Raw genomic sequence first — 22,956 nt, 5'->3', positions numbered from 1 at the left:
ATACGCAAGATCGACACAGAGACTATTCACGCGAGATAGCCATGAAGTAACGGGAAGCTCAGAGAAGGATAGGTGAGATCGTCAGAGTCCAGAGGAATCGACCAAAATCCACGATCACCTAAGGAGGGGCAAGCGGTGTGAAATGAGGTCTTATCAGGGAAACCGGTCCAACGCCAAGTTCCAAGATTATCTCTCAGAAAAGAACAAGATGGCAGATCCAAGATTCTTCGGTATAACTAAACACCAAAGATATTCCAAGGTCTCGATGTGGGAGGTGGGGATGTTGCCCTCAGTGCTACGTCATGATTGGGGCCTTATTCTTTTATTTTATTTTTCCCCTTCTTTTTTTGCTTTTGGGAGATGATTGAGACAAACATTGTATGGACAAAAAGGAGAGATCAACGATGCTGAAAGGGAGTATTTAGGAATTGAGGGGAAATTGATCAGATCTAGATATCTCCAAGCTGAATGGCCTCTGCGAAGAGTCACCGGAGAAGATCTCGCAATTGGTGGAAACCTCTCGACAAAGATCACGGTCACGTGATCTCTATTACTGCCTGAGGCCTCACTGTATGCCTGAGGCTCCTTATCCGATTACAACCAACCAACAGGATATCAGCTTCTTCCCACCCTCGGCATGCTGACATCGTCTCTAGCACGATTAAAATGCAGTGAGCATGAGATGCGGCTAAGAGGCCTCCCCTCTCTCTCCACAGATTTCACAGTTCGGCCACGACACGCAAGACCCCCGATGTCTTCGCCAACAGCCTCCGAAAGACCCTCGAGGCCCATCGGGCTGCCAATCGCGCTGGCTTGATCCGCAAAGTATACCCCAAGGAAGATCCTCCGGGGCTCTGGCGGCCCGAGATTCCACCTCAAAGTCGCGCCGGATATCAACCCCCCCGTGGATCCAGCCCTATCAACTTCAGAAGATCACAAGTCCCCCGAGCCGGCATCGGGGTCTAAGAAACGCCAAAGCAAGCGCAAGAGCGGAGACGATATCTTCGACGATGAGGACCACCTCTATCACGCACATCTCCGTTGGAAAGATGCAATTCAGTTGGCAGGGAAAGACACGGCGCAGACCCCTTGGCTGAGAGATCTAGAGCTCCCGCGCGCCAGTCCCGAGGTGATTTTAGACACGGAACTTCGGGCGTTGGCCACATATCTCACCCCAACCGCCGAGGAGCGATCTCAAATTCAGACGCTCGGGGCCAGAGCAGTCGCCGCTCTGGACCGCGACGTGGTGCCCCATGCGCCCATAGTCATTGGGTCTCATCGTACCGGACTGGCTCTGGCACACTCCGACCTGGACTTCATTTTACCGTTCGAAGACCTCCCCCGATCGCCAGCGCGTGATCGAAGACCAAGCCCCACCCGGCCTCAAATCCAACATCGCCATATGAAGCTTCTTCGTAAGGTTGAAAGGGCTTTGCAGAAACACGGTGAAGAGGCCTACGATGTCTTTCTAATCGATAGACTGCACACCACGCTATCCGCTATACAATTGCCAACGACCCTGTTGATGCAATTCCACTGTGGCGAGGGAATCCCTGCCATCACAGAGTATCTGCAGGATTATCACGCCGAGTACCCCTCGCTCCTGCCTCTGTATGCCGCAACACGCACACTGCTTGAAGCACATGAGCTCTTTGGTGAAGTTCGAGAAAGCCTCAGCCCCGATGCGCTGAACATGATGATTGTGGCATTCCTGAAAATGAACCATGGACGTTTCCGTGCCCCCCAATAGCCTAGGTGACCAGCTCCTCGCTTTCTTGAAGCTGTATGGCACTGAGATTGACCTCAAAGTCGTGGGAGTTGCCGTCGACCCTCCTGGTTTCTTTGGCGCCGACAAGGCCATACACATAGGCGAGCAGGAAACAGCCCAGCAGCGCGGCCAGCGGTCTCTCCTTAGTGCTAGGCGCACCGCCGCTGCGAGAGGGAACACCCCCGTGTCGAACCGGCTATGCATACAGGACCCCACGCATTATATGAATGACCTCGGTCGTTCTTGTACCCGTGTGTCTGAAGTACAGAGCACTTTTGCAACCGCATATGAACGGCTTCGTCGTGCATGTGATGAGCAGGCGGACAACCCGAAGACGAACTCGAGTATTCTTGTCTCAGCTCTGCGGGCCAATTTCAAGAACTTTGAGAGTGTGCGACGTCGACTCTTTTGGTGGTAGCCAGGATGAATCTCAGGCGATTTTGTATAAATATGTATTATAGTAATTCCATGATTCCCCTTCTGTTACTGACAACAACGAATACCTGTATGACTGGAGAAGACATTAATTTATTGATCGCTAGTACCAGAAGCTTGCCAAACAAGTCTAAGACTATGAAACCAAAGGCAGCAAAGAAAATCCAAGAGAATGAAAATGCATCAATCGCTATAATACCGCCCGAGAAGTGAATCAAAAAAGCAAGCACGAGCATACTATATTATATCAAGAAGACGCCGCCAAGTGCAAAGCCAAGAGGAATTAGTTACTAAAGAGCTGTCAGTACGCGATTCCAGATCCAGGGCATGTCCAGGTGTCGGTGTCAACTTACTAAATCTCCAATGGGGAAATCTGATCCAAAGCGTAGAGCCAATTTCCCCCTTGCTCTTCCTTTTCCAGCCTAGAGCTTCGTTAGTGTCTGGTCTCAAGAAAGTAAGTGAGAACAATACGTACCAATCATACGGCCACAGGATGAGATGGCCCTGAGTCTTGTTGAGAAGGTCCTCGGCACGACCTTTGTCCATGAACTCGTCTCCACCAAGAGGGTCCCGCTTAGAGCCAATGGTTGTAGCTCTGCGCCTGCGCCTGCGAGACTGACTGGTAGAGTTCAGGTTCAGGTTCACAGCTTCAGAATAGTCAACTTGGGCTGAAGCTGATCGTGGCTTTTCAGAGTCTTCGCCGGCGACAGCGTCGTCGTTGCCCGCTCCGTTCGAAGCACTGCTCAACAGGTTTGGGTCTGATGCAGTCTTAAGGGCGGCCTTTTCATCAATCGATGACAAAGTCTCCTGCTGTGCCAGGTTCTCTGATAGAGGGCGGGCGGAATCATTCCCAGATCCGATCTTCTCATCGATGGTTTGCGGGCTCTTGGGGTCTGCAGGTGACCCGTCGGCCGCCTTGGGTGGGGTGATGAATGATAATTGGGAGGCAATTGACATGGGGGAGCTGACGGCACCGCCAGCGGGAGGGGGCTATTTGGTTTTTGTTGAGATTGATTCGGTTTATTACCCTGCTGGCTCTGCATTTCGGCAAACCGCTCTCCATATGCGGCGTACTCTTTGTATTCCTTCCAGGATTTGACCTCGTTGTCCGGCATGCATCGGAAGACAGAGCGGTAAATCTTGGTGTTCTTCTCGGCAACAGCTTGCCAAGTGTCAAGGTAGAAGCCGTCGATGACTGGGTCTCTCATGCAGTCGTTGTCAATGAAGATGCGCTTAAGATCCGGGGCGGATGGATGATGGTTCTTAGTTTCTTCAGTCTCTTCTCTGGAAACAGTCAGCCCGGTACCATTTGTCTCGGACTCGCGGGATGATGATCCAGAGGCCCCATGGCGTTGCGTGGTGGCATCTCCATTGGTCTCTGAGGTGTGGGCTTCGCCCGCAGACCCGGGGTGCCGGTCTTGACCAGTGGAAGACGTTCGAGATGACTTTTGTTGCGATGATGGCCTCGGGCGCTCAAGGGTGCCTCTGCCCTCTGAAGCGATGGGGGAAAGCAGTGTCTCTCGTCCATTCTTCATATCAGAATCACGCGCATTATCGAGCCCAGCCTGAGCAGCAGCCGTCAGTCGATCGTGGCCATCACCTTCGACGTCCTTCCTGTGCTCTGAGTTGTCTGTCACTCGCGGGTCAGCAGTGAGCTTCCGATTCGATTTCAGATTAGGGTTAGCACCCTGCTCCCAGTCCACGTCGTGATTGAAGCTGTACATCGCCTCAGAGCGAGAAAGGAACTCGTCTTGAACACGGTGTCGACGTTCAACCATTTCCCTCTCATCCTGCCGTTCAGCGACCGAGGAGCCTGAATTTCGGTGCTCGCGGTCATTGGCAGGGCGACCAGCCCCTTCGGCGACCTCGATTTTGCGCAACTCCTCTTCTGTGGCAAAGTCATGCTCCATGAGCTCGTCTACATCAATTCCAAGATGTTCTCTCATCAAACGCATACGCAAAGTATGGGGGAATCGTCCGACGAGATAAGGCTTGCCGTTCATGCTTGACATGATCATGTCGGTATCTCGGACAATGGATGCGACCTCGGAGTCTCGTGAACCCAACATCGATCGTTCGTTGATGTTTGCTGATCCAATGATGGCAGCACGATCATCGACAACCATGCACTTGGCGTGGATGTAAAGTTGTTCAGTCACCAGTGTCTTCTGCGGCCCAATCTTGCCCCAAGTTCGAAGACTGAAGAATTGGATGTAATCTTCTGGGTCAATACCGAGCGCACGAAGACGACCGAAGATGGATGTCTCTCCACGGCAGATACTGCGGTATTGACACTGCATGATAAGACGGACACTTGTTCCACCCTCGCTATCGACAGTGTTCTGGAAGCCTGGCATCAATGGGATGACAATGACAGCACGCCATGCCTCCTCGTTCTTGGCTGCTCGAACAATACGCTCGACCAAAGCGTCTCCAATGAGGTTCTCAATCTTCCGACCATCGATCTCGCAAGTACTGATGAAGAATTGGTTTTCAATATACACGAAATGTTCGGACTCTTCGATCATTTTCACGTAGGCGTTCATGATACTGTGTTCGGTGACATCAGGGGTACCTGTGGACCACATGCTACTGGATCGTAGGATCTGCACCTCACAGGTTCCATCCAGACCCAAAGCCTCGAGATCGGCGGGATTGAAATCCGGGGGCGGCAGTAGGAAGGGTGTCGGCCGCGTAGGCTTCCGCTGGCGCAAAATGTAGTTCCAACGTTGCACGAAATGACGGGTGAGATCACGAGCAGGCTGGCCTACGACGTGCATGGAGATGTCGTGCCAGGGCATTCTTGGCACAACATTGCGGTCGTACATCTCCTCATACGGCTTGTCCAAATCATAGAAATCCTGAATTCTAGGATTGGAGTAATCCTTGCCTGGCCAAAGCTGACAGTGGTCTGCGTCTTTGGGTCCATCTGTGGTCTCAAATCCGGTAGGCTTATCATCAGTCAGCTGGTGTTGAGGAGTATCCCAACGTCCAAAGCAGAGATCAATGCCACCAACGAAGGCAATAGTATGGTCAATGAGGCAAAGCTTCTCGTGATGAGCCCAGAAGAAAGTGTTCTGGCGGAACTGGTTTGGTGAACGTTGGACGAAGATGTTGGGGTGGAGGTCGAGAAGGGAAAACTTGGAATACTCCGAGTCAATGGGAATGGCGGAGTTGATGTTGCGATACATGATCACAAACACCTTGATGCCCTCCCGTGCTTTCTGCTGCAAGAGGCGGTCCAATCGCCATTTTTGACTGATGGCAGCGGGACGACGCATGTATAGTTCTGGACTGAGCCACCAGTCGTGGATGTAGATGACGTCCTTAGCCTGGTTGATGGCTCGCGACACAACCCACATGTGGTCTCGTGCGTCAACTAGCCACTGCGCGAAACAGTTTTGTCGAACAGGAGCAAAGCTGTCAAATCGATTAGGACGCATCCATGGGGTGTTGGCAACCATGAAGCGGATCGAGTCTTCAAACTGCTGCAATTGACGCTCGTTGCGGGCCAGGAGTTTCAATTTGCGCTCAGAATTCTCGAGTCGAAGAGTGTGATGCTGAGGGTGCCTGGCCGACTGCTTGGCGGATTTAGCAAGATCCTTGGGGTTCTGATTACGGAGGCTCAGTTTCGGTGTCTGGATCTTGAAGTTGGAATCCACCAAAAAGACATCATAGATGTTCATCTCCTCTGGAGAGTCCACACAGACAACGTAGCTGTGCCTGACCAAAAACCATTTCGGCCAATGGCGTTTCTTGACTAAGGACGGAGTGAGTGCCTTGCGGAAATCAAGGCCCTTGGAGGATTGGATGATCAAGAACCCTTCTTTGCCGTGATAGCTGCCTTCTGCGGCCAATCGGACACCCAGAGCGGATAATTCCAAAAATTTGCACAGCCGGTTGCTGTCAGCTCTGAAGATCAAGAACCTGATCATCTTCTGCAAGTAAAGCTCTAGCTTCTTGCGCTGTTTCCCAGGGTACGTCTCTTTCCTGGCACCTGAGACACCTTCATGGGTGGACGAAGGTCCTCCTGCTCCGGCAGCAGATTCACCTTCTTGGTTGGTAATGCTGGACTTCCTGCGAGCAAGCGGACCAGAAGGGCGACGCTGATGTGGCTGCTGGCTCTGCTTTTTCTTAATGGGCGGCCTCTCCGTTCCGCTCATACCTTCAGCACCGGTTTCATAGCCACCCTCCTCGTCCTCATCTTCGAACTCACTCTCCAGACCTCGAACGCCTCGCATGTAGGGAAAGGCGCTTCGGGGGAAACGGGGGAGACTGGGGCTGTTCTCGCTCGTGCGAAGTTGAATGTACTTTTGAGTTCCAAGATGAAGCTTGTACTTGAGATGGAGGTTGGCAAAGTCTCGCAGTGTACGGAAGATAATCCACTTCATTCGTGTCATGCCGCTACCGTACTCCATTTCAACTCGGAATACCAGGTGACGATCGCCCGAGTGAGAGTCAATTCGGCTGTCGGTGACCCGAACTTTCAGTTGCTCGAGGAGAATTGGGATCCTTTTACTGCCATGCTCGTCACGCTGGAATGCACTGGCCAAGATCAATGCAGCCGGTACGGCAGAAGCAAGTTCGGCGAGCAGCTCAGCGGACTTTTTGTTGTCCACCGTGTTTTCTGGCTTTCGTCGCTGGCCGATGAGCTTGAGACCTGCTTTGATCTGCTTCCATCGCTGCGCACTGGCACTGGTGCCTCGCTCGTTTCGATGACGTCTCCAACTCGCTGTCAAGCTCTCTTCGTTTCCTTGTCCGGCGAACCCTGTCAATCGCCGTAGATTCGACGGCCGCTGGTCGTCTTGAGTGCCATCGGGGTTTCGCCCAGTGTAGCTCGCCCCCGTGTGTTTGTCCACGGACGGCTCCTCATGCGGCGGCTCAGCCTCTCCCGTCCTTCGTCCTCTGAAACGCCCTCCCGGGGCTGGGGTGTGAAGTCAGTTGTGCTTGCTCGCCGGGGGAACAAATTGGTTCTGTAGTTTTCGAACGGAGCAAATGAAGAGGAGAAGTGGAACGATGGCCTGCGTCCCGTTTTAGGGGTTCCCGGTGCTGTCTGCACCCCGTCTTCGTTCTCCTGCTGCTTTCTTCGCTTCTGCTTTCTCTTTTTGGGTCGAGAATCGCGCTGCTCGCCTCCGCTTTCTTCCGCATCGGCGTCCCCCTCGCTTCCCTCCTCTTCTAGAGGCTCCGGGAATCTGAATTCTCCTCTTTCCGAGCCCGGGGTCGCTAGGTCGGCCTGAGTTGGTCGGAAATCCGCACTCGCACTGCTTGGTGATCTTGAGTGAGAGACTGCGGCGAGGGACTTGAGCTTGCCAAACAATGACTGTTTCCCTCTCGGGCCCTGATCTTCCTCGTCCCCATGTTGAGAGACGGGTCGGGACTGAGGTCGGGACTGGGATGCTTCGGGAAGCTCGGTATCGGTATCGCGGAATTGGACACTCTGGGCGCGTGACGGGGGAGATACTCCAGGGACAGAGGACTGGCGCTGATGGCGAGTGAATGGTTGTTGTGGGTCGTCGGTTGATCGGTTCGGGGGTCGTGTGCTCAGGGAGGACCTGCCTCTCGGCGAGCCATGTTTAAGAGAAGCCGGACGCGTGTTTTCCTTCTCTGCTCGCGTGCCAGTCCCCTGGTTCTCGTCCGTGCCTTGGCTGTTCCTGACGGAGGCCGGTTGTTTGGTATCGGTGGGGGAAGGGAATGGTGAGGCTAATTTTGATTTGGAGTTGGACAGCAGGGCCTTTTTCGTATCGAGCTTCAAGGAGCCCGTTTCAACGTCCTGGTGGACACTAGAGGCCGACATGGTGGAATCTGCTAATGCACGGTGATGATCAGTTGCAGTTTCACAAGGGAGGGGCAGTCAGGCACCACCACCTACATGAGATTCCTGTCTCAACTGGTCAGCATGCTCCAAAGAAACCGAATCACTCAAGGAGCTGGAGAAATACAAGTAGTCCGCGGTGGAGCTGTCCGTTGTACTGCGCCCCCAGAAAAGTGGGCGGTCAAACGATAAAAAGGGGCACGGTGCTTTACTTGCGACAGTCAGTTCTTCACTCTTTTCTTTTCAATTGGGAGTTAATTGATAATTGCTTTATTCTCTATACTGGAGTAATATTTGAATGGGCCATTGAGTGAAGAATATTTGGTTTCTGTTTTGGTTTCCAGGTACATTCATTCTACTTTGTATTCCACTTGGTTTATACTTCGATCTATAAGCATGCTCAAAACGTCTCAATGTCAAAAATAGCAAATAAACAGAGTGGCAGGTTAAAGTAAAAGGACTATTAAAGTACGGAGTAGGAATTTTAAAAAAGAAGCATAAGACCCAAAATTGAGAGACTAGCCTAACGGCTACTACGGAGTACATGGAGGACCCTCGGCATGATGTCGTTATATACCCGAGTCACCTTCCTCCCCACTACACCCCCTCCAACCCTCTTCACACTCTCAGAAAACAATGACCGACCCATTCAAGTCCTTTGATGATTCAGGCCGGGAGAAGCCTCCTGCTGCCTCCAGGGATGTCTTTGCAATCGCCGGCATCTCTGTAACGGTCTTTGGTTTACAAGAGCTCCGTTCCGAGGCCTCGGAGGTCGCCTGTCTATGGCTTCTTCATCCCCGTCTAGGTACCCAGAAGCGGATGATCCGCGTAGCAAATGCAGCTATTGCCGATTGGAATACCAGAATCAAGGACACGCCTTCGGCCAAAGGTCTAATTGCAGTGGCATTTGACCAGAGAAACCACGGCTCTCGCGAGATCGAACCGCTTGCGAATGAGTCCTGGAAGAAGGGAAACCCGAGACACGCCCAGGATATGTTTTCCATCTTTCGTAAGTGTATAAAAGCTATGATATGCATGTACCGAGGCAATCTGCTAACGAGAACCAGAGGGCACCGCAAGAGATACATCAGTACTGATGGACTACCTTGCCTCTTACACTTTCCCCCATGGCGAGCACAAGATCACGGAGAACCTCGTATTGGGCGTCTCACTAGGCGGACATGCCGCGTGGAGCTGCTTGCTGCACGAGCCTCGCATCACTGCCGGTGTCGTCATTATCGGTTGTCCAGACTATATCAACTTGATGGCTGACCGCGCTCGTCTGTCAAAATTGCCATCCTGGACAAACAGTGATCCCCCCGGCAAGGATGTCCTCGGTTCAGAAGCCCTCCCATCCTCATTCCTAGATACTGTGAAGCGATTAGACCCGGCCAGTATGCTGCTGCAACATGTCGACTGTGGGCCGGTGACAGGTCCCTTGCGCGAGGGCCCGCTGCCCCAGCCATCGGAGAGCGAGCAGCAGGTTCTACGACCGATCTTGGACCGTACCCTGGCCGGAAAACGCATCCTCAACTTGGCTGGTGGTGTTGATAAACTAGTTCCCTACCACCGGGGTGAGCTCTTCCTTGATTGGTTCAAGAAGGCCATCTCCCGCGATGGGTGGTATGGTGATGGAGCCGTATCGTTTGAGGATATCATTGACGAGGCGGCGGGACATGAAGTCACCGACAAGATGGTGGACCAGGCAGTGCGTTTCATTAGTGAGACACTGGCAGCCAAGTCGGAGACAGGACGCCGAGGCTCGGTGCGTGAGTCAAAGATGTGAATGATTTGACTGTAAATATTTCGATTTGTCTAGACTGGTATAGACAATGCATGACGACATGAAAATCCACAACGTCAGTCGATCAAAATCTACTGATCAGATTGTTAGTGCATAACATGTGCAGTACGGAGTACTCCGTACTCGAATGACTACTCCAATCTACACAAGCGTAACTCAGTAATGAGATATACCTCACCCTCGTGAACGAGAGGCAAATGCACCGAGACCTTTTTGAAAAAAATTCCTCCTTATGGTATTTGTAAACACAATTGATGAAATCGTAAGGGCATTCGGAGGCCATGTGCTATGCTTGGATTGCATACAAAAAAAACCCTTTTATTTTCGATCGCTCGACCCGACTTGATTGCGGTGCGGGCAGATCTCTTTCGAACTCCGATCGTCCTCCTAGCTTGAGCCGACAGAACAAGTCGAAACACAGCTGGGCTACAAATTGCCCCTATTCACCCGCCTTCTTCGAGAAACATCGTCGCGAAACGCTTATGCGACGAGCTCAACAACACCACCGGCGGCCTTGATCTTCTCCTCGGCGTCACGGCTGACGTAACGGGCACGGACAACGACGGGGATCTGGGGGAGACGGCCCTTTCCGAGGACCTTGGAGTAACCGAGGGGGAGGAGGTCGATGACGGGGGCGACATCGGTCTTCTTGCCGCTCAGGTAGGCATCACGCTGCTCGGCGGGGACGAGAGACCAGAGCTGTAGAAGAGAACCTGATCAGCAAATGTTCCAAGCTCAATTTTTTTCCCCCATGATGCGTCGTGTATCCTCGGATTGGCCTTCACTCCTCTTGTGAATGCGCCATTCGCATTCTTGTAGTCCAGACCAATCCAAGCATACCCCTCCACACACAGAGAAAAAAAAATCCATTTCTCCATTCTCATGTCGAATCGATTCGTAGGATGTCACGTACCTTGTCAACGTTGACAGTGGGCTTCCAGAATTGCTGGTTGGTCTTGTGGAAGTAACGCATACCGACCTTACCGAAGTAACCGGGGTGGTACTTGTCAATGTTGGTACGGTGGTGGTGTTGACCACCGGCCATACCACGACCACCGGGAGACTTGCGGTGCTTTCCGACACGACCGTAACCGGCGGACACGTGGCCGCGGCTGTAAAGAAGAAAAGGTTAGTGATATGCTGGAAGGATTGCGACGGCTGTCGAGGTCGTTTTTTTCATTCGGTCGCGAACTGCGACTGAAGATTTTTTTCGATTCGAGGAAGCACAGAGAGAGACGTTGACTCACCTCTTCCGGGTCTTGGACAAACGGGTAGGCATCTTGTCGGCGGGTTATCGACAAGATCGTGGATGTTTGGCGTTGAAGGGGATAGTCTTCAAGTATGATCGAAATCCACTTGGAAGAGGAGGCAGCTGACCGGACCTGTGTGCCCTAACAGGCTCTGCTGTGATTGGCTTCCGAGTCGACTATCTTAGTCAGCACTTCCATGAAACTAGCTAATCTAGCCCTAAAGAGATCACCTGATATGAATATCACGTGATACACTGAGTTGATGCTTCATGGCTCCAAGGCCATCCATGTTCAACGTACCCCACAATATCTCAATCAATTACATCTTCAACTATGAGCGCTCCACCAACATGCATCAGTTCGACTACTACTAAAAATCGACTTTCCAGTATCAATCAAATCATTGGTCCGCTCTCAAAATGTGCTACTGATCAAAGGGAAATATTCCAATGTAGCTAACATTGAGAAATATCCGGCGCAAACTTATGAAGGATTTTGAGCGTTTTATGAAATAAAAAGACCGCTGGTCCCCAATCCCTCATTCTCAGTTCAAGGCTTAGCCAAGACTTTCTTCCAAGGTTTGGTTGACCAGTCTTACTATATTAAGATAAATAGCTATAATAGAAGTTATATAGGTAAGTATAGAACGACCTCAAATATTACAATTACTAGGCAACAATTAATAAAGTAGAACATATGAGACTAGGAATGTTATTGAAGATCATACACATGGTTAAGGTAGAAACTATTGTATTATTAATTCCAAGGTATATTTTGTCGTCTTTAAGATAACGAATAGATTACTTAGATTAAATTACCAATAGGACAATACTATAAGCAATTATAGACTTAATGTCAACTGAAAGCTGTTCAGTATCACAGGAGTTGATCAATTAGGGTATGGAGTTAATAATCTGCAATGAGGATCGGAAACCCTGAGACATCAAATTTGTAATGGGGTAGCTGAGACGGACATAAAGACATGACTTAAGGGCTCAAATGGATATAATATGATCTGGTGGAACGGATGTGATATAAATATAGGATGGGCAACTGTCTGTTGGTTAACATGATTAGAGACATAATCACCATGAGGGGGGTCTAAGAGAAAATGGTCTGGTTTGACTTGAGTATATGTCGTCGCAGGGGGAAGGTTTGGTTGCTTTGCTTGGACGACAGGGCTGGGAACTGATTGCTTGGATATTAGCGGCTTGGGTCGAACAATGGGACCGGGAACTGAATGCACTGCCTGGACAACGGGGCCGGGAACCGATAGCTCGGCTCGAACAATGGTGGTGAGAGGTGTGGACATGAGCGGCTCGGCTCGAAGAACTGGGCCGGGAACTGAATCCACTGCCTGGACAACAGGGCCAGGAACTGATTGCCTAACTCGGACAATGTTGGCTGGGAGAGTAGACGTTGGTGGTTCAGCTTGAACAACAGGGTTGGGAACTGATTGCCCGGCTCGGACAACGGTAGTAAGAGGGATAGGAATTAGTGGGTTGAAAAGACAGTCCAAAAGAAAGTTCAAAAGACAACTGAAAAGAGGTCCCGAAGTTGATGATAGCTCTCTTCCGTTGCCAATCGAACTGAGGCTTGTAGTAGTAAGGGGGAAAGGGAAGGTTGGTACTGCAACAGCTTGGCTCCACCAAAACTGCCCACGGATGAGATCGATACCTAGCATGCGGACGTATTCTTCGTCGGTCCTGCATCTTGACGATATGATGTCTTCTAGCTCCTCATCACCATTGAACATGCCAGCACGTCGGACTTGGGGTTGGGGGTCTTGAGACCCCATCTCGGCCGGCCCATTCGAGTTGATCAGCCGGTTCTCCCAATCCTTTTTGGCCATCCAGCGAATCCTGTTCCGGATTGTAGTTTCCGATGCTCGGTCAAAATCTGGGTATGTGTTTCGAAACTCCTTAATCCGTTCGTTCGTTACCACTGGTGGCTGAAATGATTCGGATGAAACCATAGGGTCACGACGGAAGTTATGTCCTTGCTGGTTCCGTCTTCACTCCCAGAAGTCAATGTCCGGGTCACCGATGTACTCATTTATCACACCGGCCAGTATTGATTGGACCGTATGGCCCATGAGGCTCGCTGCCGCCGCAACATTTTGAGTCTGCTCTTGTGGCACCCGACTGATCTCGGCAGCGGCGCTGCGCCGGATGTCATGTGTGGTAACTCTGCCTATGATTCCGTATTGTTCAGCCAGTCGGCCGACATTTTTATTGAGTTGGGAGATCGCGAGGGGGAGATCGAGATCTTTTTCTTGTTTGGAGGGATCCAACGCGACATGTGTTCTGTGCAGAATCGGACGGCCCCCGAACTTCCATCGTATAGTCCGCGTGGGGGTTCTGAACCAGTAGCCCAGAGCCCGTTCAACGTCTGGGTCAATCTGCCCGCTATGAGCGGCAACAATCAATAGTGCTTTGATGATGCACATGGAAACGTCCTTTCCGAACGATATCGGTTTGACATGCACCACTCTCAGCTCGGACGGGGTATCCCTCTGATATAGAGGTTAGTACAATCATTTTCCTGCTGGGCTTGACTGTTCAAGCTGAATAATTCAACTCACTTTTTGTCTTTCTCGTATCTAACGGAGAACTTGCTCTCCAACGAGGAAATGGACGCAATCACTGCATCCGTTTGGAAAGACAACTCCACGTCGTTCCATTTCATAAACAAGTCTGAGCGCCGCGTTCACACGTGGCCAAAAAGACGACCGAAGAGACCTCGGGAGCTATCATCACCTTCAGGACCTGTTTTGAGGTGTCTTTTGAGGTGTCTTTTGAGGTGTCTCTCCAACTAATCGTCGAGTAATTGTGGTTAGTCGAGTAAAAGAAGACTTGACTAAGCCGTGATCACTGAATTAATTATTGTTGATTCATCTGCGGTATATCCCTGGGACCGGACAATATCGCCGGCCCGTGCATACAGGCAGGATTGCAGCATAACCGCCAAGTGGATCATCATAAGATTTTTCGAATAGAAAAGTGAACAAATAGACGGCTGCTTCATGAACAGATCAAAGTCTGTAACCAGCATCCGTCGGATGGATCTGAATGTGAGCTGTTGGCGCTCGAGAAATCTGCCTTTGTGCAACGATCCGTCTTGAACCGCTTGAGCAATGATCTCTGTAGCTTTTGCCGATAAACCTGACGAGATCTGCCTGAATGGGGGTCCGAATGTAAATTCCATCACGGCGAGAAATGTTTGGAAGTTACTTTGGATTGTAGAACGAGACGGCTTCTCCTTGGTCAACAGATTTGATTCTGTCCGTCTGATGATCGTGTATAGAAACCGAAGGATGGTTTCCTCTTCAGGAAGACTCTCGGGGCTAGCTCGTCCGTCAGTAGGATTCGATTAAGAAGGACGGGTCAGACCACTCACTCTGTATCAACAGACAAACAGAATTTCTCCCAGAGTCCCATAACATACTCTCTCTGTTGGAACGCAGATGGCGGTCCACTTGTCAAACCGAGTTGACGAACGGCTTTTTGGACGCAATCCGATCCTCTTGTGCGTGGTCTGCCATTCGTTTCCGTGTTTGGCTTGCATTGCCCGATTTGAGGGCCCCAAACCGGGACCTAGGGGCTGTATCCTCACTCAGGCGAGTGCTGTATCTGGAGACAGTCCCTAACATTCTGACATATTGGTCGGATCTTGAATCATCTCAGATGGTGTTGTTTCTTCAGGAGTCACCCCACTTCATAGACAGCTCAAAGCCCTTCACAAGGATAGGCCGGATGCTTGTAAACGTGAGCTGCTGGCGTTGGAAGTATTTCCCTTTGATCAGTAGCCCATCCCGAACGGCCTGGGATACCATCTCTTTGACTGATGAGTCAGTTATTGTTTTTAACAAGAATGAAGAGCAAGAAGGTGGAATTCAACGGAGAAACCCATGATGGGGAGAGAAGAAGAAGAGGGAAGAAGAGCCATGAAGGAAGCAAGCAATGAACAACCAGGAGCCCGGGAGGAAGCAACAATCATGGGTATGGAAATAACAAGGAAGGAAGTGCATGTATGGAAGCAGCATATGGCGAGAGAGATTATGTGATATAGGCAAGCAAGACAGTTAGGAAGACAGTTAGGAAGACAGTTAGGAAGACAGTTAGGAAGACAGTTAGGAAGACAGTTGGAAAGACAGTTGGAAAGACAGTTGGAAAGACAGTTGGAAAGACAGTTGGAAAGACAGTTGGAAAGACAGTTGGAAAGACAGTTGGAAAGAGGTCTCGAAATGGATGATAGCTCTCTTCCTTTACCAATCGCAATACGAGATTAAGCCAATACTTAGCTACTCATGTTAATAAGTTTACTATCTACCCTATGGGTATTATAGATCTTAAAATCAATTGGTTATAATATGAACTAATTGTTCCAGTCAAATCATTTACTTTGTTCTTGAAACCCTTTCTCAGCAAAGAATTTGGTAAGTCTTTGCACGGTAGTTTGAGCTGCTCGAGTGGGAGGTGCAGGAACGAGGCTCCCGCGAATCCAACCGGGCAGTTTCCCCTGAATCCGTGCAGATTCATATCGACGATCGATCATGATGATAGCAGCATAGTCATTGACGTGTCGGATTGCTCGCCCAATACACTGATTAACCGCTCTCATGCACGAATTCTCGTAAAAGTCTCTCCCGGCCGCCTTGCCCGCCGCCTTCCTTTCTGCTTCGGAGCCAGTGGTTTGTTTGTAGGTCTTTTCCTCCAGGTACTGGATCTTGGCCTGCCAGATCGCGCTGCGGATGTTGGGGAATGGCAGACCGACAATGAACACGCCGCGACCCAGTCTGTCAGAGAAGTTGATTCCCTCCGAAAGTTTGCCGCCCACGATGGACAGGAGCAGGGCACCGGACCCTGACTCGATAGCTTCGGTGTACTCTTGCAGCAAGACATCGGTCGATGTTACTGCCTCTCGAGAGTCGTACAGGATCTTTTTCTTGCGTGCCAGCAGGTCAAAGGTGCTCTGACCACTCGCATTTACTTTTTTCCAGACACTCAGCACATGGCTGAGATAGTCATAGCTGGGGAAGAATGCGACGACGCCGTCGGGGATGACTTGGCAGAAGGTTGCCATCGTCCGCCCAAGGTCGATGATCTATCATACACATCAATGACTGTCACGTCACATTCGGGTATAAACGGGGTGCTTACCATCTTTTCGGAACTTCGTGACTCGTAAGTAAAGTCAAAATCGTTCCCCATGAGGCCTTGGGTTAAGGACTGTGCGACCAAGTTGGTTTTGGGAATCACATGGCCGTAGCTGAAGGTACCGAGTCGTTCGGAGGGTAGGTAGGAGAACAAATGGTTCACGTAATCCGACATCTGAGAAATATCAGTATTGATTCAGATATCAATCAGACAGTTGCTTCTGTTTCTTACAGGGGACATGGTACCGCCCGCTAGAATCACAGCGCGGGCATCTTCTGCGATTTCTCGAAAGTGATTAGTAGGATCTAAAAGCATGTATTTTAGAACGATATCGTCAGGGCTCTTTTGAAAGAAAAGTCGTCCCTCCTCGGATGGGTTCATCAAGGGAAGCAGGAAACTTTGGATATGAAACAAAACCGGCACGGTGGTTCTGTCTCTAGAACGACCGGGCTGTGGCTGTTGAGATGATTCAAGGTATCCGTCGACCTTCCGGGCAAGTTTGCTCTCTTGCAGATACCGCGATAGTTTGTATGGATTGATCTGGTCTATGCCCTTGCCCGACATGAGATCTGATGCTTGCAGGGAGCCTTCGAGTGGTCCCTTCTGCTGGGAGATTGACTTCAAATGCTCCGCAATGGAGCTCACGAGGCGGATGACCTGCGCAACATAATTGCGATTTTTCCCTTTGAGCCGATTTTTGAACTTGCGAGCGTACGTCGTTAGCTGCATCACGGCCGTCTGTAGTTGACCCAGTGATACTGCCACCGAATGGATCCCGGCTATGGCATCCATAAGGTTGTGCGCCTCGTCAATGATGACAATGTGACCTTTGACAGAAAGGTTCAGGGCCTCCCGAGCCGACCGCTGCAATAACAGGGGGTAGGGAAGTGTCACAATCTAGTTCGAGTTAATGACCAAAACACGAAGCTTCTCCGACCAAGTACGATCAAGTCACTTACCTCGCTGTGCTTGATCACCGGGCGTGATGCATAATAAGGGCATATTCCAAGCTTTTTGCCCACCTGGCCAATATCCTCAATATCTTTGACTGTAGCCAGTGTGTGGTCTCTGAACTCGAGTGCCAAAGCCTCATCGTCCTTGGACGGGATAAATTTGCACTTTTTGTCAGCGGCCACACCGGGCTGCTGTAGATCTAGACACTTTTCATTGATAGCTGTATTATTCCCCAAGGCGCGAACTTGAGGATTGATGCACAAGTTCTTTCTCGAGCCCAGTGAGAGGTGTTTGACCCGCTCTTCGAGTTCCTGGGTCTCAGAATCAAGATCGTTAGGAAGGCTGGACGGGAACGTGACGCGCCGTAACTCGCCGGCGAATTGACTCAATTGCGAATGCGTTCTCGAACAGAAGAAGATCTTGATTTCGTCTTCCTCTTCCCCTTCCTCTTTCTTCGGCGCGGAGAACTGCCCTTGAAATTTTTGCAGCAGGGCTAGAGTGCTGGCGGAGAGCCCGTCAGAATCTTTTGGTTGGGCGGTTCCCTCCGTGTCGCTGTCATAGTCATCGAGGACAAATTGATCCTCGTCGGCTGTCGGTTCTGAAGCTGGCTCCTCCAACCGCTATTGTTTTGTTTCGGTCAATTCGAGACTCGCAGGGTCTGTTAGGAATCCTAATGCGTACCTGCTTTTTTCGAGGTCGCTCAACGCTCTCCTGGGCCTGTTTCAAACGCTCTTCATCTTGGCGAATCTTTGCCAGTCGCGCTTCAAATTCTTGTCTCTTCTCGGTCAGAGCGCGTCTGGATTCCTTTTTGGCAAACTCGAGCATCCACTCGGGTTCCTCATCGTCCCCTGCGACGTTAGAGCTGTCGGCTCGAGCTGGAGCTCATTTCTCTCATACCTGTGGCGTCCACGGATTCCTGGAATGCCTTGCGTTTGTGATCTCGCAGCCAGGTCAAAGAGGCACATATCAGACTCAAGGATTTTCCCTACGAGGCCCGTCACTAGTGTTGGGGCGCGTAGACGCAGGGACACTTACCGTACCTGTGTCAGATTAGATTAAGTGCATTAGGCTAATGGGAGGGCGGCTTACCCGTCGGGGATTCAAAGACGGCGATCTTGCTCTCTTCCAGGCAGGTGTACAAGGCCCGCATAAATTGCAGTTGAATGTCGTATGGCGTGTACGGATGGTGGAAATTTTGGGCCATCATAGCCAGTCAGAAGGATTGGAGTTGGGGAAAGGGAAAGCGGAGAATGGTGGAGTCGATGAAAGGAGAGTGTAATATGTATCTGCCTGCATCTTCTTACCAGTCCAATGAGGCGATGATGGATGATTCTGAATGTCTCATTTGAACGAGGCTGAGTGTCTCTGCAGAGAGCTTAAGCGGAAGAGGGCTGAGAGATCGACTCTATTAATAACTTCACCAAGCGAGTCATTGTACGGAGTAATTGACTTGATGATTTACCTCTTTTGTACTCCAAACGGTCATGAAGTAACACCAAATGTATTGAAGTGGACTCTACTTCCTCTTGGCAGCCTCTTTTTTCATTTAAACACCAAAGCACCCCTCTTAATTCTCCCCCCTCCCCTGGCCCTCTCTTTCTTTCAACCTCCCTATTATTCGACACAATGAATAGACCGCCACAGGGTCGTGGTCAGCCACGGGTGGGCGCGACATGGTATCCAGGGGGTCACGATGACTTTTACATGCCGGAGGTCATATCCCCCTCTCCTCAAAGGTACATGGGTTCCCTCAGTCAAAAACTTATACACACCCACCATGCCAAAATTACGTGTACTGATTCATCCTGGTAGAGTCATGCCAGATGTTCCTGAGAACATGCAGGACAACATCGCCCAGCTGGAACATCGCGCTCATGACCCCCGCCGCCAACCGCCCGCGCAGTACCAACAAGCCTATCCCGAGCGCACGTCCTCGGCGGCCCAAGGCCCTCCTCAACACAATCAAGTGCATGATCCAAGCTCCTACGCGCAATCGGCCACCTACGATAGTATGGATCATCCCAACTTTTCGCCGTTCCCCGTCCTCCGGAACCCGCCCCCAAACGTCCCGCCCACCGATGAACAGAGGGAAGCGAGCTTGGAACGCGCGCGGATGGCCGTGCTCTCGACGACCGACCCCGAGATGCAGCTGGCGTGGGCCTTGGACGCCCTCGCCTTTGTCGAGGTCGCCGCGCAGAACGAGGCCCGACTGAGTGTGACGCAGCCCCCGCGCCCGCAGACCCCGCAGGTCGAGCGGCAGTTGAGGGTGGACGCCATGAATATCGTCGGCTTCCTGGCTGAACAGCGCCACCCCAAAGCCGAGTTCATCAAGGGCATGTGGCTCGAGTTCGGCAAATTTGGATGCCCCGTGGATCGCAAGGAGGCATTCCGATCGTATTCGCGGGCGGCCGAGAAGGGATATGCGCGTGCTGAATACCGAATCGGAATGCAGTTTGAGAGCTCGGGGGAGCCAGAGAAAGCGATCAAACATTACCAGCGGGGTGTCGGGCGGGCGGACTCTGCGTCCTACTATGTGAGTGGAACCGAGGGGAGTGTTTGCCGGGAATGTGAGTTACTGACGGACTTTTTTAGCGCCTGGGAATGATGATTCTGCTGGGTCAACATGGCCAGCGACAGGATTTCAACACTGGCCTAGAGTATATTCGCCTGGCGGCGCAATCATGCGATCAGAACGCACCCCAAGGTGCATATGTGAGTGAACCCCAGCACATTCTTCCCGTCGGAATTACCCTAATAGGCAATAGGTATATGGTATGCTTCTCGCTCGGGAGCTCCCCCAAGTGAGTGTACCCGAGACTTTCTTGGCGATGGATCTCGACCTGGCCCGTGTCAATATCGAGAAGGCCGCCTATCATGGATTCGCCAAAGCCCAGGTTAAAATGGGTGCGGCCTATGAACTCTGTCAGCTGAGTTGTGATTTCAACCCGGCGCTGTCGTTGCACTACAACGCATTGGCGGCTCGCCAAGGAGAACCCGAAGCCGAGATGGCGATCAGCAAATGGTTCTTGTGTGGACATGAGGGGGTCTTTGAAAAGAATGACGAACTGGCATTTACCTACGCTCAGCGCGCGGCGCAGAGCGGTCTCCCTACCGCTGAGTTTGCGTTGGGTTACTTTTATGAGGTTGGCATTTTTGTTCAATCTGATATCAAGGAAGCTCGCTCCTGGTATGCCAAGGCCGCTGCGAGCGGCAACAAAGATGCATCTGGTCGTATCGAAAGTATCTCTCGCTCCAAGACTCTGTCGCGAAAGGACCACGAAAAGGTAGCGATTTCACGGATCAAGTCGACGCGATACACCGCTCATCAGCGCGGTAACTCCTTGGAGACTACCCCGGAGAATATACAAATGCCGGACCCATCGAGGATGACCCTCTCGGACGGGCCCCCAACTGCCGCTCCTTACCCTGACCGTCCCCACTCTACTCGTCCCCGGCCACAGCAGGGATACCAGCTGTCCGACCCTCGCCCAAGCTCTGCTTTCGGCGTCAACCCCAACTTGCGACAGAACGCGACCCCGGGATACGGTGGCCCGCCTCCCTCGGGCCCTGGATCTCGCAACCCCTCATACGGACCTGGTGGGCCTGGGCCTGGTCCCATGAACTACCGCCAGCCTGGCCCTGGAACACCACTCAGCGCCCCTGCTGGGCCCACCAGCCCGCAGAGCGGTAACATGATCAGCCCGAGTGGAACTCCTCGTCTCGATATTGGATATTCCGCACCCATGCCACCTCCCGGCGGAAGACGTCCCCCGCCTCGATTGGATTCGGCAGGTCCTCCGGATCGCAAACCCATGCGCACCCCCGTTTCAGCCGTCTCATCCCAGAATGGACTCCCTTCGCCCAGGCAGCAGGCGTCCCCCCGTCCCCCGGGCTCTCCTTCATATCCTCCTCGCACAGAGTCCCGACAACCCTCTCGGGGCTCTGGTGCCTCTACGCCACAGCCAGCTCCCTCGGTTGCCTCGTCGACCGCATCTGCCCCGCCCCCGCAGCAGAAGCCCGCCGCGAAGCCAGCCAACAGTAGCAAGCCACCAAGCAAGGGACCCAAGACCTTTGAGGAAATGGGTGTTCCTAGTGCGAAGAATGACAATGATTGCGTGAGTACTCTCCAGATGATATTCTGTTCAGTTGAAGTGAACTCGAGCTAACTTGAATAGATTGTGATGTGATACCCCGGGCGTTATTCCTATCTAATATCAGATGATTCTTTTTTTTTTTTTTTTTTTTTGGTTCTACCGCGTCCTTCCATGCTGTGCATTTTCTCTCTATAATCCCGGGGTTCAATAAAAGCGTTCGTCGTCCGGGGACGAATGATCTCAACGGGGGTGTTCTTTATTTCATGAATGCATCTGTGACCCTTTTCTTTCTCCTTTTTTGTTTGCCAGGGGGCATTGTCTGAACATATGGTTATTCGGCTTCTGTGGATTTCTAGGCGATTAGATATCAGTCAACCTTCCAAGGTGACCTACAAATGAATAACCAATTGACCTTGGAACTAGTCCCCTCTTTACCAGTCAATAGTTCTCCCAGGAGAGAGTGGTAGGCGTATACTTTGGGTGAAGATGAAGATCGATGGGTGGTAGACTTGAGCACGTGGTTGGGACGATAGTTGGCTTTGCTTCGCTCTTCCAGCAAGACTTGAACCTTTTTCAACTTGCCAGCAGCCCACACTCGTGCCAATTGTCTTTCTCCAGTCTATCTTTTCGCATATCTAACATCCGCAATGGCTCGTAAAAAGAATGATGCCGATGACGATGGTGAGAGCTCCAGTAGATCCTGGCCATTCGAGGACTGACCTGCTAACTGCCTTCAAGATACATCCATGGTGCGGAAGTATCTTCGTGAGTAGTCATCATAACAGTTTGACCAATAGCTTATTTGCGAACTCCCAGGCCAGCAGAAGTACACGGTTTCTTGGTCCAGTCCCAGTTCGCGTGTACTAACACTCTTTGCCTGGCAGCCGTCCGTATTCTGTCAGCTTCCTTCTGTTCCATGCCAAAGCTGTACTGGCTGCTGACCGATCTCCAGGCCATTGATGTCTCTGCAAACCTTCACAACAAAGTTTCCAAGAGTAGGGCGGGCTGATTGATCTTACCCGATACATTGCTGATATATATGTTCGTGCAGCCCAAGCAGCCAAGATTCTTCGAGGCTTACATGAAAAGAAGGAGATTGAAGGACGAGTTTCTGGTAAGTGAAAGACTTCCAAACCAAACAGATCTAGTCGTTTAGTTGCGACAGGGAAACAAACTGTCTACCATGCCCTACAAGACCCCTCGGACGTCATGACCCCTTCCGCGGCGGCGGCGCTCAAGCTCGAAATTGACCAGCTCGAGAGTCAGCTTGCAACCTTAAAAACCGAGGAGAAAAGGGCCCGAGCAGCGTTGGCCAGTCTGAAAGCATTGCCTCGAATCTCCGAACTTCGCCACGACATCAGCCACTTGGAGAGTGAAGAGTCGGCGATCCGAACGCGCTTGGCACGCCACCACGAGGATGACCCCGTGGAACTCTCACCGGCAGCACGAGCAAAGCTTGAGACGGAATGGAAGCAGTGGCAGCGACATGCCAGCGTCCGCCGGCGCATCTGCCGCGAGCTGTGGGGACAATGCTCTGAGGTTGTTCCGGAGGGTATGACGGCGGTGGAACTGTGGGTAAGTTGACCTACATTCAGATTCATTTATACCGAGTGGATTCTGACGACAAGGTGTCAGGAATCGCTGGGGCTTGAAGGAGTGCTCCAATAAGAACCGATCGAG

The 22,956-nt window shown here is 51.5% G+C and overlaps 7 protein-coding genes across 7 annotated transcripts; 3 read left to right on the top strand and 4 right to left on the bottom strand.

Annotated features, from left to right (window-relative positions):
• Positions 1 to 666: 666 nt before the first annotated feature.
• On the top strand, positions 667 to 2,186 carry N7506_005109 (uncharacterized protein; the record flags this gene model as incomplete). The annotated part of the gene is given in 4 exon segments (XM_056954403.1): positions 667 to 671; positions 726 to 825; positions 842 to 1,730; positions 1,756 to 2,186. 4 exon segments carry the CDS (start codon positions 667 to 669, stop codon positions 2,184 to 2,186), a joined length of 1,425 nt encoding a protein of 474 aa, XP_056813292.1.
• A 300-nt stretch (positions 2,187 to 2,486) lies between these two features.
• On the bottom strand, positions 2,487 to 7,997 carry pld3 (phospholipase D; the record flags this gene model as incomplete). Its single annotated transcript, XM_056954402.1, has 5 exons — positions 2,487 to 2,493; positions 2,557 to 2,625; positions 2,679 to 3,096; positions 3,231 to 7,007; positions 7,067 to 7,997. The coding sequence occupies 5 exons, from the start codon at positions 7,995 to 7,997 to the stop codon at positions 2,487 to 2,489; spliced, it is 5,202 nt and encodes a 1,733-aa protein (XP_056813291.1).
• A 654-nt stretch (positions 7,998 to 8,651) lies between these two features.
• N7506_005107 (uncharacterized protein) lies at positions 8,652 to 9,801 on the top strand (the record flags this gene model as incomplete). Its single annotated transcript, XM_056954401.1, has 2 exons — positions 8,652 to 9,024; positions 9,083 to 9,801. The coding sequence occupies 2 exons, from the start codon at positions 8,652 to 8,654 to the stop codon at positions 9,799 to 9,801; spliced, it is 1,092 nt and encodes a 363-aa protein (XP_056813290.1).
• Positions 9,802 to 10,299: 498 nt separating this feature from the next.
• N7506_005106 (60S ribosomal protein uL15) lies at positions 10,300 to 11,098 on the bottom strand (the record flags this gene model as incomplete). The annotated part of the gene is made up of 3 exons (XM_056954400.1): positions 10,300 to 10,518; positions 10,733 to 10,931; positions 11,067 to 11,098. 3 exons carry the CDS (start codon positions 11,096 to 11,098, stop codon positions 10,300 to 10,302), a joined length of 450 nt encoding a protein of 149 aa, XP_056813289.1.
• A 1,985-nt stretch (positions 11,099 to 13,083) lies between these two features.
• Positions 13,084 to 13,518, bottom strand: N7506_005105 (uncharacterized protein; the record flags this gene model as incomplete). The annotated part of the gene is made up of 1 exon (XM_056954399.1): positions 13,084 to 13,518. One exon carries the CDS (start codon positions 13,516 to 13,518, stop codon positions 13,084 to 13,086), a length of 435 nt encoding a protein of 144 aa, XP_056813288.1.
• A 1,946-nt stretch (positions 13,519 to 15,464) lies between these two features.
• chl1 (DNA helicase) lies at positions 15,465 to 18,389 on the bottom strand (the record flags this gene model as incomplete). Its single annotated transcript, XM_056954398.1, has 6 exons — positions 15,465 to 16,175; positions 16,232 to 16,402; positions 16,460 to 17,125; positions 17,188 to 17,802; positions 17,864 to 18,030; positions 18,272 to 18,389. The coding sequence occupies 6 exons, from the start codon at positions 18,387 to 18,389 to the stop codon at positions 15,465 to 15,467; spliced, it is 2,448 nt and encodes an 815-aa protein (XP_056813287.1).
• A 419-nt stretch (positions 18,390 to 18,808) lies between these two features.
• Positions 18,809 to 22,928, top strand: N7506_005103 (uncharacterized protein; the record flags this gene model as incomplete). Its single annotated transcript, XM_056954397.1, has 7 exons — positions 18,809 to 18,918; positions 18,995 to 19,715; positions 19,775 to 19,894; positions 19,948 to 21,297; positions 22,342 to 22,390; positions 22,442 to 22,851; positions 22,872 to 22,928. 7 exons carry the CDS (start codon positions 18,809 to 18,811, stop codon positions 22,926 to 22,928), a joined length of 2,817 nt encoding a protein of 938 aa, XP_056813286.1.
• Between the last annotated feature and the right edge of the window lie 28 nt (positions 22,929 to 22,956).

Source organism: Penicillium brevicompactum (assembly GCF_028827555.1).
Source record: "Penicillium brevicompactum strain IBT 35665 chromosome Unknown utg000003l_segment0_segment0, whole genome shotgun sequence".
Taxonomy (NCBI): domain Eukaryota; kingdom Fungi; phylum Ascomycota; class Eurotiomycetes; order Eurotiales; family Aspergillaceae; genus Penicillium; species Penicillium brevicompactum.
Note: the sequence above shows the minus strand (reverse complement) of the source record. Positions and strands in the feature narration are given on the sequence as shown.